Source organism: Sciurus vulgaris (genome assembly GCF_902686455.1).
Source record: "Sciurus vulgaris genome assembly, chromosome: 1".
NCBI lineage: Eukaryota > Metazoa > Chordata > Mammalia > Rodentia > Sciuridae > Sciurus > Sciurus vulgaris.
The window spans coordinates 10,521,287-10,534,546 of record NC_136461.1 but is presented as its reverse complement, the minus strand read 5'-3'; the positions used below and the strand labels follow the sequence as shown (position 1 = coordinate 10,534,546).

Genomic DNA, 13,260 nt, shown 5'->3' with positions numbered 1-13,260 from the left:
TCTAGTGTGCAAGGAAGGTCGCCCCTGTGAGGAGAGACGTGAAAATAAGAGAGCAACGTGAAATCCAGGAGGACCTAGCGGTGGGCGGCACTTTGGAGGGCAAGCTGGACAGGTCATACGGGGAGCGTGGGAGTCGGAGCTGGGTTCGAGTCCTGCCATGTCTACTTTATCTGGGTGAAGCTGGTAGCTTCTCCACCTCTGTGAGCCTGGGCTTCTCATCTGGAAAGAGGGGCCAATACCAGCGTCCACCGCACGGGGTCACTGGATGTGGGGGTGTGATGCACCTGGCCCTGAGCGCTCACTGGGCCCTGCTGGCCTTGGTCACCTACCTTGCTCTTTTCTCGCAGAGTCTTGTAGATCATGCTCTGCTCAGAACAGTTCTTCCTCAGCTCCTCCCTCAGCTTCTTCATTTCCTTCTCCATGTCTTGGATTTGCTGAAAGAGTTTCAACCACAGAGTCAGCTCACCCTCTGGCTGAAGGTCCAGGCCGGGGGCCCTTTCACGGGGTTTGCCCAGGGGGCCACCTCAGCTGGGGTCTTGCTTAATCCCTTCTCGGCACCAGAGTACTACGTCTGAAGGCAGAGTGGGCTTTATATTCAATTTTAATCCTGTGTATTTTTACAGATGCCTTCTAAGGAAGGCACATGAGAACTTTCTGTTTTGTTCTTATGAATTGGTATAAAATTGATATATTTAAATCAGAATATCTCAGGAAGGAGTTTGTGGTCACAACACTGCCCACGGCTGTGACCAAACTCAAGTCAGCAGAGTGTGCGTTTGGGAATCGCAGGTCCGGGGCTGGGAACTGGAACGAGCTTCCAGGGTAATGTGGCGGCCACTGGGCTCGCTCCTGTGCCCGTCCCTGTGCCTGCCCGACCCCAGGGCAAACCCCAAGGAGGCAGAGCCACCTGCCCAGAGTGTTTGCCAGGTGTTCTGGCCACTCTCTCTCGGACCAGAGCAGTGAGGGAAGAACCGTAGACTAACACACAGCCCTGCACCTGGGCCGGCACGGACCCAGGACCCCGCCCCGGGGACCCAGAGGTCCCAGTCTTGCTCTTCCAGGTGCCCCCGCGATGAGGAAGCGACTCACGCTCTTGCAGTGTTTCAGCTCTTTCTCTTGGGCTTCTCTGTGCTCCTTTTGGGAACCTTCTTTTTTTAACTCTTCATTCAGTGCTGAGCACTGTGGAGGCAAAGGGACAGCAGAGAAAGGCTGGTGAGGGCGCAGGGGTACACGCCTGCCATCCCGGCGGCTTGGGAGGCCAGGGCAGGAGGATCACAAGTTGGAGGTCAGCCTCAGCGATTTAGTGAGGCCCCGAGCAACTAAGAAATAAAGAGGGCTGGGGATGTGGCTCAGTGGTTAAGCACACCTGGGTTCAATCCCTGGTACAAAAAAGAAGAGGCCAGTGCTGGCCATGTGGGGGTGCTCCAGGCCCCCCAGACCCCCAAATGCCCTGAAAGCAGGCACTCCCTGCTGGCTGACCCAGTGTCTCAGGAACAGGGCCTAAGCCCTTTTTCAAAAGCCAGCAATTCAAACCACAAGAAAAATGCAGCTTTGGCGAGCCAGGTTCAGAAATGCACGTGAGTGCCAGGGGCCACCTTCAGCGGACGCTCCTACTGCTGGCCTCTCAGCACTTTCTGGGAAGCAGGTCTTTAGAGCAGAAAGAGGCACTTTCTTTCTGCACCTCCATTCTGCCCGGGGAACGCGCAGGCAGGGACTGGGTCAGTCAGCGAATCCGAAGGATGAAGGATGTCCTGCACGGTATTCTTAGCATCAGTGGGGAAGAGAGAGACAGAGAGAAGGAGAGAAGAGAGGAGAGAGAGGAGAGAGACAGAGAGATAGAGGAGAGACGGGGGGGAGAGGGAGAGAGAGACAGAGAGAGACAGAGAGGAGAGAGAGGGGGGAGAAGGAGAGAAAGAGAGGAGAGAGAGAGAAGAGAGAGGAGAGAGACAGAGAGATAGAGGAGAGACAGAGGGGGGAGAGGGAGAGAGAGAGGGGGGAGGAGGAGAGAAAGAGAGGAGAGAGAGAGAAGAGAGAGGAGAGAGACAGAGAGATAGAGGAGAGACAGAGGGGGGGAGAGGGAGAGAGAGAGGAGAGAGAGGAGAGAGAGAGAGACAGAGATAGAGGAGAGACAGAGAGAGGGGAGAGGAAGAGAGAGAGAGGGAAAGAGAAGAGAGAGAGAGAGGAGAGAGAAAGAGAGAGGGAAAGAAAGACGTCCAGCCAGAGAGCACGGTTACGCCGTGTGCACACTGGAGAACGTTCTGGAGCTCTTAAGACCAGTGACAAAATGTGGGAAGCGGGAGGTGTTTGAAGTGGTAAACACACGCATGACGTAAGTTCACAGGAGATGCTAGGTCGCACGGGAATGAGGCTGGGGATGATACACTAAGACAGGCCTCCGGTTTTCAGTGTCATGGACCCCTCTCTTCTACACCGCACACAGACGACACGCCAGCTTTAAAACAACACAGGCTTGGTGATCCCGGTGCCCTGGTCAGGAGGAGCCAGGCGCGAAGGCCGGTGTGGGCTAGAGAGCGTGGAAAGGGCAGATGGGGACGAGTCACCCCACTGCCCCGCAGGAGGAGAGCCAGCGGCTCTGCCTGCCAGTTCCTCCACCCTGACCCATCCCAGGCTGCAGAGGGCTTGGTGACACAGGGTGGCCCCGGTCAGGGCGGAGCGCACCGTGGAAACCAGCCTGTCACTTCCCCAGTGCATCTTGTCACCCCCATTTCACCCAGGAGGAAATGGAGGCCGTGCGAGTCCTAATAAAAGCCCCCTCGGTTGCAGGTGGTCTGCTGACCCCACGCTCCTGCTCTGCGGGTCCCCAGCTCCGGGCTTGGTGCCGTACGTGGTACAGATTGGGTCCCCTGAACCTGCAGCGGGGAAAGGTGGGCCCCCTGAGTGAGTGCTACCAGGCTTTGCCCTGACTTTCCAGAGAACACGGGAAACGCTTTGTCCCCTCCCTGGACCTGGACTCTGAAGTCAGTACTGTGGACAAAACCTGCAGAGTCAGGATGACATTTCAGTGTCCTTAACTTGCCCTCCAGGATGGCTTCACTTAGAGGATCCTCGCGGGCACTGACGCCAAGGGGGGAATTTGAAAGCCCAAACGTGGCTTTGCCACCCAGGTTCTGCTGTGAAGGGCGACGGGGTGGAGGCCAAGCCCCCGGGCCCTCTGTAGACCCCGGGATTCTGCTCTGCTTTAATTCTGCGTGTTAAAGTCCGTATTTCCTTGCCAAGGAAAGACACGCTAACAGGTGTGTGTGTTTCCGGGTTAAAGAGACGGGTTTGTGACAGGTGTACCTGTCAGGTCAGGAATGTTGCTGGGTGACCCTGTGCATCTTGCTCATTCTGAGCTACCTGTGTGCTGTTCCGGGGAGAGCCACGGAGAACGTGGCCCCTCTTTAAGCATGTTATGTCTTGGTGCCCTCCACTGCTGCCTCCTTGCGTCCTTGGGCGCTGGCCCCGAGCCCCCACGCTGAGAGAGGGCAGTGAGACGTAAAGTCAGGTCCAGGCTGACGGCCAGTGTGTCGCCTGACTGATTGGCTACTTTTGCCCCGACGCTCACCCTGGCGTTCAGGGCTTCCAGCTGGAACTCCTTCTCCTTGTTCTGCCTCTTCAGCTGGTCCACCTCCTCTTTCAGCTGTTGAACTTGCTCATTCCTTGCTAAGATGTCTTTTTGCAAAGATGTCACCATCCCTGTTAAAAAAGATGGAACATGGCAGTAAGGTAACTGTCATGGCCGTCACCGTCTGCCAACTCGAGGAGGAGGGGTCCTCTCCAGGGATCCAAAGCTGAAATGGGACAGAGGCGGCGACCACCGAACATCACTGAAGGTCTTGGGGAGGATCAGATGTTCTCGGGAGACAGGAAGCACGTGGACGGGGGCCTGGGTGCAGAGGCCCAGTGGAGGGAGGGGCTGAGAGAGGCCAGGAGACGGTGGGTCGAAGGGCACATCCTGGAGGCTGGGAGGGGTGGGTGGATTCGCACTCTGGTCTGAAACCCGCCTTCCCCTCCGGGGGGCCCAGTGTTCCCTTTCTCCTTAGGGTCCCTCCCAGCGCAGGCGGCGACTGTGTAACCACATGGCACTGTGTGAGTGGTGGGCAGGCTTCCCAGGCGGGTCACACAGGGCATGTGGCTTCCTCTTGCTGCCTCTGGGCCACTCGCTCTGGGGAACGTCAGGTGCTGTGCTGAGCAGCCCCAGGAGAGGCCCACAGCCACGTGTGTCATTCTGGAAGGAGGCCTGGGTGCCCACTGAAGCTTTGGGTGATGAGACCTTGCACCAGAGCTGTGTCACCCCCAGGTTCCTGAGCCAGAGGGACTGTGTGAGATAATACGTTTGTTATTTTGCCCACTAATTTTCTGGGTTAAACTCATAACCGATACACTATTTATGTTACCGTATTGAAGAAAAATGGGAAGAAGCCTGTGTAAAGGCAGAGGTGTTGGGTTGGCTCAGACGGGTCTCTTCTTGGAAGGACATTTGTCCCAGCTTTGTAGATAGCATTCAAACAGCTCTATGTAATAAGGAACAGCACGATCCAGAATTTCATTTTTAAAATGAGCTCTGTCCCAAGACCCAGTTAAGTTACCTGGAAGTGGGCTGATCCCTTGGGGGCCTGCCTGCGAGCTTGCTAGGGGGACCAGAGTGGCCTTTAGTCTGGAGCCAATTTGGCCTCATGACCAAGGCGACACCTGTTTGAATCTATGGCTGATGCTCCGTGTGTTCTCCGTCCTGGGCGTTGGGAAGGTGGACGGTTCTCAGGCCTCCCGGGCGTGTGTCCATCGGGGCCCACTCTGCTGGAGAGTGCAGGGGACCTCCTGCGGACCCGGGGCTCCTCCTGGGGGCCTCGCTGCGGACACTCTGCCCAGCAAGCTCTAGCTGTGCCCGCTCCTCCGACTCCACCCTTCAGCTCAGGAGACCCTGGCTCTGCGGGGGCTCCTCTGCCGGCTGTGTCTGGCCCCGCCCGAGGCTGGGGCAACCGCGGGGCTCATCCCGCTTGTCCCCTCTCGCTGTAGGATCACTGTCACCTGCTTCATGGGGCCTAAGCTATATCTCCTGTTTGGGGATTTTTCTTTATTTTAAATCGTCTGAGGAAGGAGTGAATCCAGTTCCTCACTCCGTCCTCCATCTTCCCTGTCAGCATGGAAGTGGGATTTGTGATCTGCTGTGCTGGCCTCTGAGCTTGGGTCCCTGAGTGGCTTTCGTGAGCAAAGCCCTGACTCCTCCATGAAGGACCCCAGGCAGAAGTGGGGGGCGAGCCCGGGCGTTGTGAGCCACCAAGGCCGGACGCCGCCTGTGCCCGCGGCATAGCCTGGCCTGGCGCTTCCTCCTCCCGCGCGCCTGAGTGACCCCTGGGGCCTGGCCTCCTCCTCAGCAGGCCTGGGTGCCGCCTGAGACTGTGCTGCACCAGGCCCAGGGAGCTGCTCCTCCAGACCCCCAGCTGTGCCCAGCAGGTGTCGGGGACGGTCCAGCTGAGCAGAGCCCGAGGCCTGGTGGGGACTGCAGAGTGAGATGCAGGAGAGGCCGTGGCCGGGCTGGCCTGGGACCCAGCCTCAGACTCGCCGGGACCGTGATTCACGTTTGGCTTGGTGTGTGTGGCTGTGGACACGTTTCCTGCCGTGGCCTTGAGGCCATGGGCCCAACCCAGACTCATTGCCTGCTTTCTCTCCCACGGATGGGATCACAGAGCAGCTGCAGTTGGGTTCTGAGTCCCAAAGTGGAGCAGGGAGCCATGAGGGAGTGGGACCATGCACGTCTGCGCTGAACTCATGTGGCCGGGGTCACACCACAGGGCTGTGGACCTGGGCCTTGCTCGCTGTCCAACAGCAATGACCAGTAGACTTTCGGCCCATAAACTGCCCTCCTGCCTCCTGCCGCCACCCCCTCGGATCACAGCCTGAGGCCTGCACTCCGTCCTTTAAGTGACCCCAAGTCAGTGTCTTGATTAAGCCTGGCTGTAGCTTTGACACCCCTCCCTCCCTCTTTCCCTGTGAACAGCCCACCCTTTTCAGGTCTTGAGACTTATCCGTCTCTGCTTCGAGACCCCCAGGGCTTCTGGCCCCACTTAGAGTAGAACCCAGGCTCCTCCCTGTGGCTGGGCCAGGCCTGCCCCTTACCCCCTTGTCCCCAGTCCTGGTACTGACTCCAGCCCAACCACGGCAGCTGCCCCAGGGCCTTGCTCTTGCGCTGGCTGCCAGCACGCTGTCCCCTCGGGATCCTCCACCCCAACCCTGCCCCTAAGCTGCTTTGCCTCCGGCCTCTGCCATCCACCACGCCATGCCCAGCTCTGTGTCCTTTGCAGCCGGCTCTCTGTCGGGGCTGGCCTACTCGCCTGGTTCCTGCTCATGGCTTGTGCTCTCTCCCAGGCGGGAGCCCCGCAAGTTCAGCGATCACGGCCGATGCGCAGGGCTCCTGCCTAGTGCCAGAGCTGCACTGGCACCAGCATGTGCTCAGTAGATATGCCAGAGGGCAAGCGAGTGGGTGCTGGCTGAGCAGCGCTGTGCCCGGCAGGGAGGGCCAGGAGCCGCTGACCCCGCCACCCAGGCTCTCCCTGCCTGCTGAGGTCAGTGCTCAGTGGGCCTCTGGCCAAGGGGTCAAGTTTGCTCAAACACAAACCGTGGGCTGAGCCTGGCTGCCCGAGGAGGGGACGGCCCTGACTCTCAGCGGGCGCTGCCTCCAGGCTGGGATCCCAGGCTGCCTGCAAGCGCAGGGAGCCAGTGTGGGGGTCGACTGGCGATGTCTGCCGGGGCCACGCATCCGGGCAGTGGGGGGCAGCTCGGACGGACGCCCAGAGAGCTCACCTGCCGTGACACTGTTGTCCCTCTTCAAAGTCTCGCCCTCGTTCTTCAGGGACGTGATTTCTGAGTTCCGCTCAGACAGCGTCCGGCACAGCATCTGGTTGTAGCCCTTCTGAAGGGCACTGATCTGCAGAGGAGGCGGCACAAGGTCAGAGGGTGCGGCCCAGGTCGGGACCGGGAGAGGGGAGGGTGTGCCTGCAGGGACCGCCACTTCGCCCGCGGCCGACACATAACCTGATCTTATCTTGGTGCCCACAAAGGGGCCCAGGCCGGCTGCCGCTAGGGAGGCTGCCTCCTGAACGTGGGTTCCTGTGCCCTTTGGGCTCTCAGCCCTTAGGTAGGGCTGCCTGTTCCCCTCAGCAGGGGCGGGTTGTGAAGTCAATTCCTTCCGGGGGATGAGTGGGCGGGAGTCAGCCAGATGGAAAGAGGGAACTCAGAGGTTGGGACCCCAACACCCGGACTGAAGCCGAGCTTGGGTCTGGATTCTGATTTCGTCTGCCTGCAAGCCCTGCTCAGGCAGGACCCCGCACATTCTGCTGCTGCCCCAGCTTCCTGGGCTGCCCTCACACTGGCCAGCCTCGTGGGGTGGTTCTGAACCCAAGCAAGTCTTTTTTTGGGGGGTGGGTGCTGGGGATTGAACCCAGGGCCTTGTGCATGCGAGGCAAGCACTCTACCAACTGAGCTACCTCCCCAGCCCCAAGCAATTTTTTATTTTAAGGAATAAGTACAGGGCAAACTCAGGTTAACAAACACATTAAACCAACCCACACGGGAAGAAGAAATGAGAGCTGTACACCTTGATGGAGTCAAAGAAAACAATCAGGAGAGACTTTCCAATGGAGGGCGCCCTCCCGGGACCCCTCCCAGGCCGTGGGCGCTCTCCTTGCTTGCTGTGATAACTCCGCCACCGGCTTCTCATCCGCTGCCATCTGCGTCCCTCATTCTTTGGATGTGTGGGACAAGAACCCTTCAGGGCTCACACGACCCTGTTCCAGCAACTCGGTTCCGTCTCATGGAGCACTCTAGAGCTCAGCAGGCCCCTCAGCAGGGCCTCCTGGAGGACGCCCCTCCTCTCCGTTCTCCAGGTGAGGGGGACGTGAGGGATGGGGACACCTGCCCACGTTCACAGCCCCTCAGGCGGGGTCTGGCTCACAGGGCTTTCTGTCTTCTCCCTGCCGCTAGGACCCAGCATTAGCAGTTGGGGGCCTGAAAGCACAGCTGGGCTCAGGGGCCAAGCGGCCACCTTTACATCATGATGAGGCCACTTTCGGGCTGCACGAAGGTAGGGTGGACACTGAATCCTGGCCGGCTTTCTCCTTCTGTAAATGCCGCGATGGTCCCGATCGCATGGGATTGTCCAAAGCAGGGAAATAAGTTCGTAGGTGTTCGTAGGTGCTCGCCCAGAGTGACTCCTGCTTAGCTGTGATCCCTCCACGGCGCCTTTGGCTTCAGCCTCCTGGCCTGTCTTGGGGAGGAAGGTGGATGGGTATTATCCTGCGTGCATTTGTGAACCCTGTCTAGACTCAAACAGCAGGTGACTGCTGTTGCCGGGAAATGTAAGAGCCCCGCTGATCATCACGTGGCGCTACAGTGGTGCGACCACCTGGCTTACAAAGGCTCCGGTAATGCGGGCGAGGGTGTGCTGCACCTGGCCACCAGATGGCGCTCATAGTCCTCATTCCTGGCTTCCTCCGGGAAGCTGGAGACCAGCAGTCTGACAGGTCACATGGATCATTTCTGCACCATGGTGGTTTAGATCTATGACTCTTGGAAAGCTGCACTTTCTTTTTCTCTGGGCATTTGAGACCCTGGAGAAGGGGTGTCTACCAGGAGAGGGAGGATGGCAAATTAGTTCTCCACGCTCACCAGGATACACTTTAGCATGAAAAAAATCTCTCTCTTCCTGTTCTCTGTAAGGGAAGTGCAATTTTCCCATAAAAGATACTTGGAATTTAAAAACAGAAGTGCTTCTAGTTCTTAGCTTGGCTCCTCTGTGTGCGGGATTCTGGAGGCACCCTGCAGAGAGGAGCTCACAGATGGGATGGGAAAGGAAGGAAGTCCCCTAAAAAGCTCTGCTGTCTCGCAGATATGATATTTCAATTTAAGTAGCAGAGCTGTCAGATTTCAGGTCGCAGGAAAACTTCAAAGAGCTTTCCGACCTCTTCATTACTTCGATTACCAAAATAAATATTGTCTACAATTGGCAGAAATCCCAAGATGTTGATGCCCTGTTATGCTGCTTAATACAATGGACATAGGGAGTCCGCAGTGCTGGGAAGAGCAATTGCTTTGAGATGACAATCTGCCTGCTGAATTGCCCAGGTGGCTCGGACCACAGGGAGGCATTTTCTCGTGGTATTGTAGCAGCCAGAAGGCCGTTGAGAGCAAATCACTATGCACACACTTCCGGGGCGCTGGAGAGAATACGTAAGTAACCAGAATAATAGATCATAATCAGAATAATAGATCAACCTGCCATGTGGGCTATGCTTCTGGCTGAATGTTCTGCTGGCAGTAGAATATTTAAGAGCTTAAAACGTGAAGAGAAAAACTCCATTTGGATTCAAACCAACTGCATCCTCTCGTTCAGAGGCGCCTGTTATAAAGCATTTTCTTTTGGGCCTGAGTAACGATCAGGGTGGAGGGAGGGGGCAGGAGTGTGATAAATCAGAGTGATTATTTCTAGATAATTCTTTGGTGGAGTTTTATAGGTCTGACTAGTCACTTTCAACAGCACTCCCAACGTGACCTGCTGATGGAGACTCAAAGACAGTGAGAACCAGTCATCCCATCCACGTGCCTGGACGAGGCTTTGCTCAGGAAAGCTCTGAATGGAGACGTAATGCAAGTATGATTCTCCATCCGGCCTGCAAGCGGGTCCCTCCAAGAGAAGCTGCTCAGAGATGAAGCTGCCACGTGTCCAGGTAGTCATTCCTGCAGTACCTGCTGCTTTCGTTATTATTTTAAACAACAGTGCCAGGGCTGGGGCTGCAGCTCAGTGGCAGAGCGCTTGCCTAGCATGTGAGGCACTGGGCTGGATCCTCAGCACCACATAAAAATAAATAAACAAAACAAAGGCATGCTGTTCATCGACAGCTACAAAAAAAGGTAAAAATAAATAAATGAATATTTTTTTAAAAAAGACCAACCTTCCATGTTTAAAAAAAAAAAAAGATCCAAAAGAGAGTCATTCATTTATTGAATACTAGACCATATATTTGTTTGTTTACTTGTTTATTCTGTTTCCTTCACCAGAATGTGTTTGTCAGCTTTCTGTGACTGTAACAAAATGCCCCAGAGGGAGGCTTAGTTCTGCTCAGTTTCAGAAACTCCAGTGCACAGTCAGTTGGCCCTGGCTCTTTGGGCCCGTGGTGAGGCGGCTACCAGGGTGGGCACAGGTGGGGGAGCAAGCTGCTCATCTTTCAGTGGCCAGGAAGTGGAGAAAGAGGAAGGGGCCAAGGTCTCAACCTCCCCTTCAGGGGTCCCCAGTGACCTAACTGCCTCCCACCAGGCCACCACCTACGGGTTGGACCACCTCCCTGCAGCACCACAGGCTGGGGACCAGGCCTTCCACACAGGCCTTTGGGGACTGTCCAGGTCTAAACTGTCCAAGAGCGTAGCTGGGGCAAGGTGGAGATCACCTGTTCCTGCTGGATTCCCAGAGCCCAGAAGAGGGCAGCGACTGTTTACTTAAATGAAGAATGGATGTGTGAACACCCCTGTCTGCAGGAGAGGCACTCCCAGACCCCAGCGGTGCCTGGATCCTGCGTTTTTCTGATGCACACACACTGGTGATAAATCTTAATTTATAAATTGAGAGACGAACAATGATAACTAATAATAATTAGAACAACTATGATGATAGGCTCTTATAAAGTTATGTAAAACTGAAGTAGAGTGTATTTCTGGAATTTTTCCTTTAGTGTTTTCTGCCCTTGGTTGACCATGGGTCACTGACACTGGGGCCTGGGGCTGTTGTAATCAGTGTCTGAGGTAACCGGGCCCAGTCCTGGGCTTGAGGGGCTTCAGGGCCAGTAGTGAGGCCCACTTCACCGTGTCTGGCCACGTCCATGTCTGGCTGGGACTGCGGCCCTGGAGCAGGGAGCAGAAGGAGGGCCCAGGTACGACTGCAGGGAAGCAGCACATGCCCTGGGGCCGAGGTTCACAGTGCCTGATTAATTCATCAATGTGGTTGGGATACAATTTCTGTGCAAAATCAATGGCCAATATTTACTTTAATTTTCTGATGGACATTTATTTTATTCCTTTATTTATAGGTGGTGCTGAGATTTGAACCCAGTGCCTCGCACACTCTAGGCAAGCGCTCTACCCCTGAACCACAACCCCAGGCCAAAGGTCAATATTTTTTAAAAAGGAATTTGGATCAAGTTTGCACAGAAAGGAACACATCAGGTAAGTGCAAACATTCCAGGTGGCGAAGTTTCCATTGCTGGACTTCCCCGTGGGTGAGCCAATGACGGCCTTGAGGGCTCTGTGTCTGGAAGGGACGGGCTCCTGCTCCCCCTTAGCTAACTGCCTGCAGGTCTTTTCCGCTGGGGCTGGGTAGGATGAGAGGCAGTTACTAAGTCATTGCTACCTTTAACCTGCTGTGCAAGCTCTAGGCAGTTCCTGCACGTCTCTGGGCCTGCCACAGTCTTCTCATCCGTATTATGGATGAGTCACAGGTTTAAATAAACCACGTGCCTAAGCCCTTGCACATAGGTGCTCAATACGTGCTGTATCGTTCTTACCACACTGGGAGGCTGCTGAGCCTCCGCTCCCTGTGGATTTCAGCCCCTTACCTCCAGGCAGCACGGAGCACCCCTCTCCAGCTCCCTGGGCACCCCTCCCTGCTGTACTCCCTGGACTCTAGCCAGCCTGGGCACTGTCACCCTGCGGTGTGACTCCAGGGCTATGACCGGCCTGTCCTGAGACCTACCTGCTGCTTCAAGCTCTGGATCTCCTTCTGCTTGTCGTCCATGCCTTCCTCCATACCCTCGGCCTTCTGCGCTGTCCCCCTGTCCCCCTGCCGGCAGGTGGTAATCTCCAACAGCCTCTGGCTGAGCTCGGCCACTTCGTTCTGCAGGTTCGCGATCACGGCGTCTTTGTATTTGGATTCAATTTCGAAATCGGCGAGTCGGCTGATTTCTCTGCCCAGCATCAGGATGATTTCATCCTGGGCGGACAGCAGATGGGAAGCTTACTGGGTGCGGGTCTGGGTGCAAAGCTGAGCCCATTTTAAAAATAACAAGAAAGATGGGGCATCAGACAGGGTTCAGGCAGGCGGGGGCGGGAGGAAGGCCAGCAGTGTCGCCTGGGGGGTCCCTGTCCCTTGGCAGCTTCAGAGACAAGGTTCGGTTAAGATCACACACCTGTGCACACCCGTCTATAATGGGTGCTCCCACCTCAAAGGTCCTGGGACTTTGCCTTTGCTCTGAAATCATACTTTCCCACTGAGAACAACCAGACTGCTTGGGAACTTCTGGGGCTAGGCAGTTGGTTTATACTTTTTGGAATTAACTTACCAGGTGCAGTCTGACACCCTGGTGACCTCAGAAAGGTAATTAGGAAAATGTCATTCTGTTCAACTGAAAGAGGGACTTTTTTTTTTTTTTTTGGTACTGGGATTGAGCCTGGGGGTGCTTTACCACTGAGCCACATCCCCAGTCCTTTTTATTTTTATTTTTTTATTTTGAGACAGGGTCTTGCAAAGTTCCTTGGGGCCTCACTAAGTTGCTGAGGCTGGCCTTGATCTTGCGAGCCGCCTGCTTCAGCCTCTGGAGGTGCTGGGATTTCAGGCGTGTGCCATGAGCCCAGCATGAGGCTTAGATTTTAATTTAAAAATAATACATCCTGAAATCTTTCTTTTTTCCTCTTCTCTCTTCTCTCTTCTGTGCTTCCTGCCTCTTTTGGTTATTCACATGAAAATTTATTCCAAGTAACTGAGTCAGAAAAGGAAATGAGAGGAACAGCGATGTATTTGTGTGGATTTGTATAAATGGTAGACTGGAAAAAATTGCTGGCAGACGTCACCCCCAGGTGTAACTGAGCCAGTCTTCCGAAGAGAGGCTTGCCACCAAGCTGAGGCCCAGGGCCCTGGAACACGGACCCTGGAGGCCACCACTCTGCCATCCCACCGGTTGGCGGCCACTGAGTGAGAGGCAAGAGGAGCCACCTGAGGATCTTCCCTGGGGTTGTGGGAATGGTTCCCTGCTGCCTAAAGGCACTAGGTTTGGGGCTGGCTGGCTGCAGAGCCGTGCGTAGGTGACAGCGTGGCCAGGTAGGCTCTTTGTGTCCCTGCGACATTTTGCAATCTGGTCTGGTGACGGCGGCTCCAGGAGCATCCTCTACCTGCAGCTGCCAGTCCCGGGCCCGTCTCCTGTGGGCAACAAGGACACACTGGTTCTGCTTCCTGCAGGCTCAGAACTGCTGCAGGTCCGGGCCCTGATCTTTAAGGAAAGC

At 55.8% G+C, this 13,260-nt stretch overlaps 1 protein-coding gene and 1 pseudogene across 5 annotated transcripts in view; one reads left to right on the top strand and one right to left on the bottom strand.

Moving 5' to 3' along the window:
* LOC306654597 (caspase-9-like) overlaps positions 1-13,260 on the top strand; it is a 462,751-nt pseudogene that overhangs the window by 133,931 nt on the left and 315,560 nt on the right. The gene's annotated exons all lie outside the window — the stretch shown is intronic.
* The window catches only part of FHAD1 (forkhead associated phosphopeptide binding domain 1), a 105,592-nt gene that overhangs the window by 58,032 nt on the left and 34,300 nt on the right, over positions 1-13,260 (bottom strand). For all 4 annotated transcript variants that reach the window (XM_079142806.1, XM_079142809.1, XM_079142808.1 and 1 more), the window contains exons 6-10: positions 11,738-11,974; positions 6,802-6,925; positions 3,566-3,696; positions 1,090-1,179; positions 330-434 (exon numbers count right to left, since the gene is read on the bottom strand). In XM_079142806.1, the coding sequence (XP_078998932.1) occupies positions 330-434; positions 1,090-1,179; positions 3,566-3,696; positions 6,802-6,925; positions 11,738-11,974 (687 nt within the window). The remainder of the gene's footprint in view (positions 1-329; positions 435-1,089; positions 1,180-3,565; positions 3,697-6,801; positions 6,926-11,737; positions 11,975-13,260) is intronic.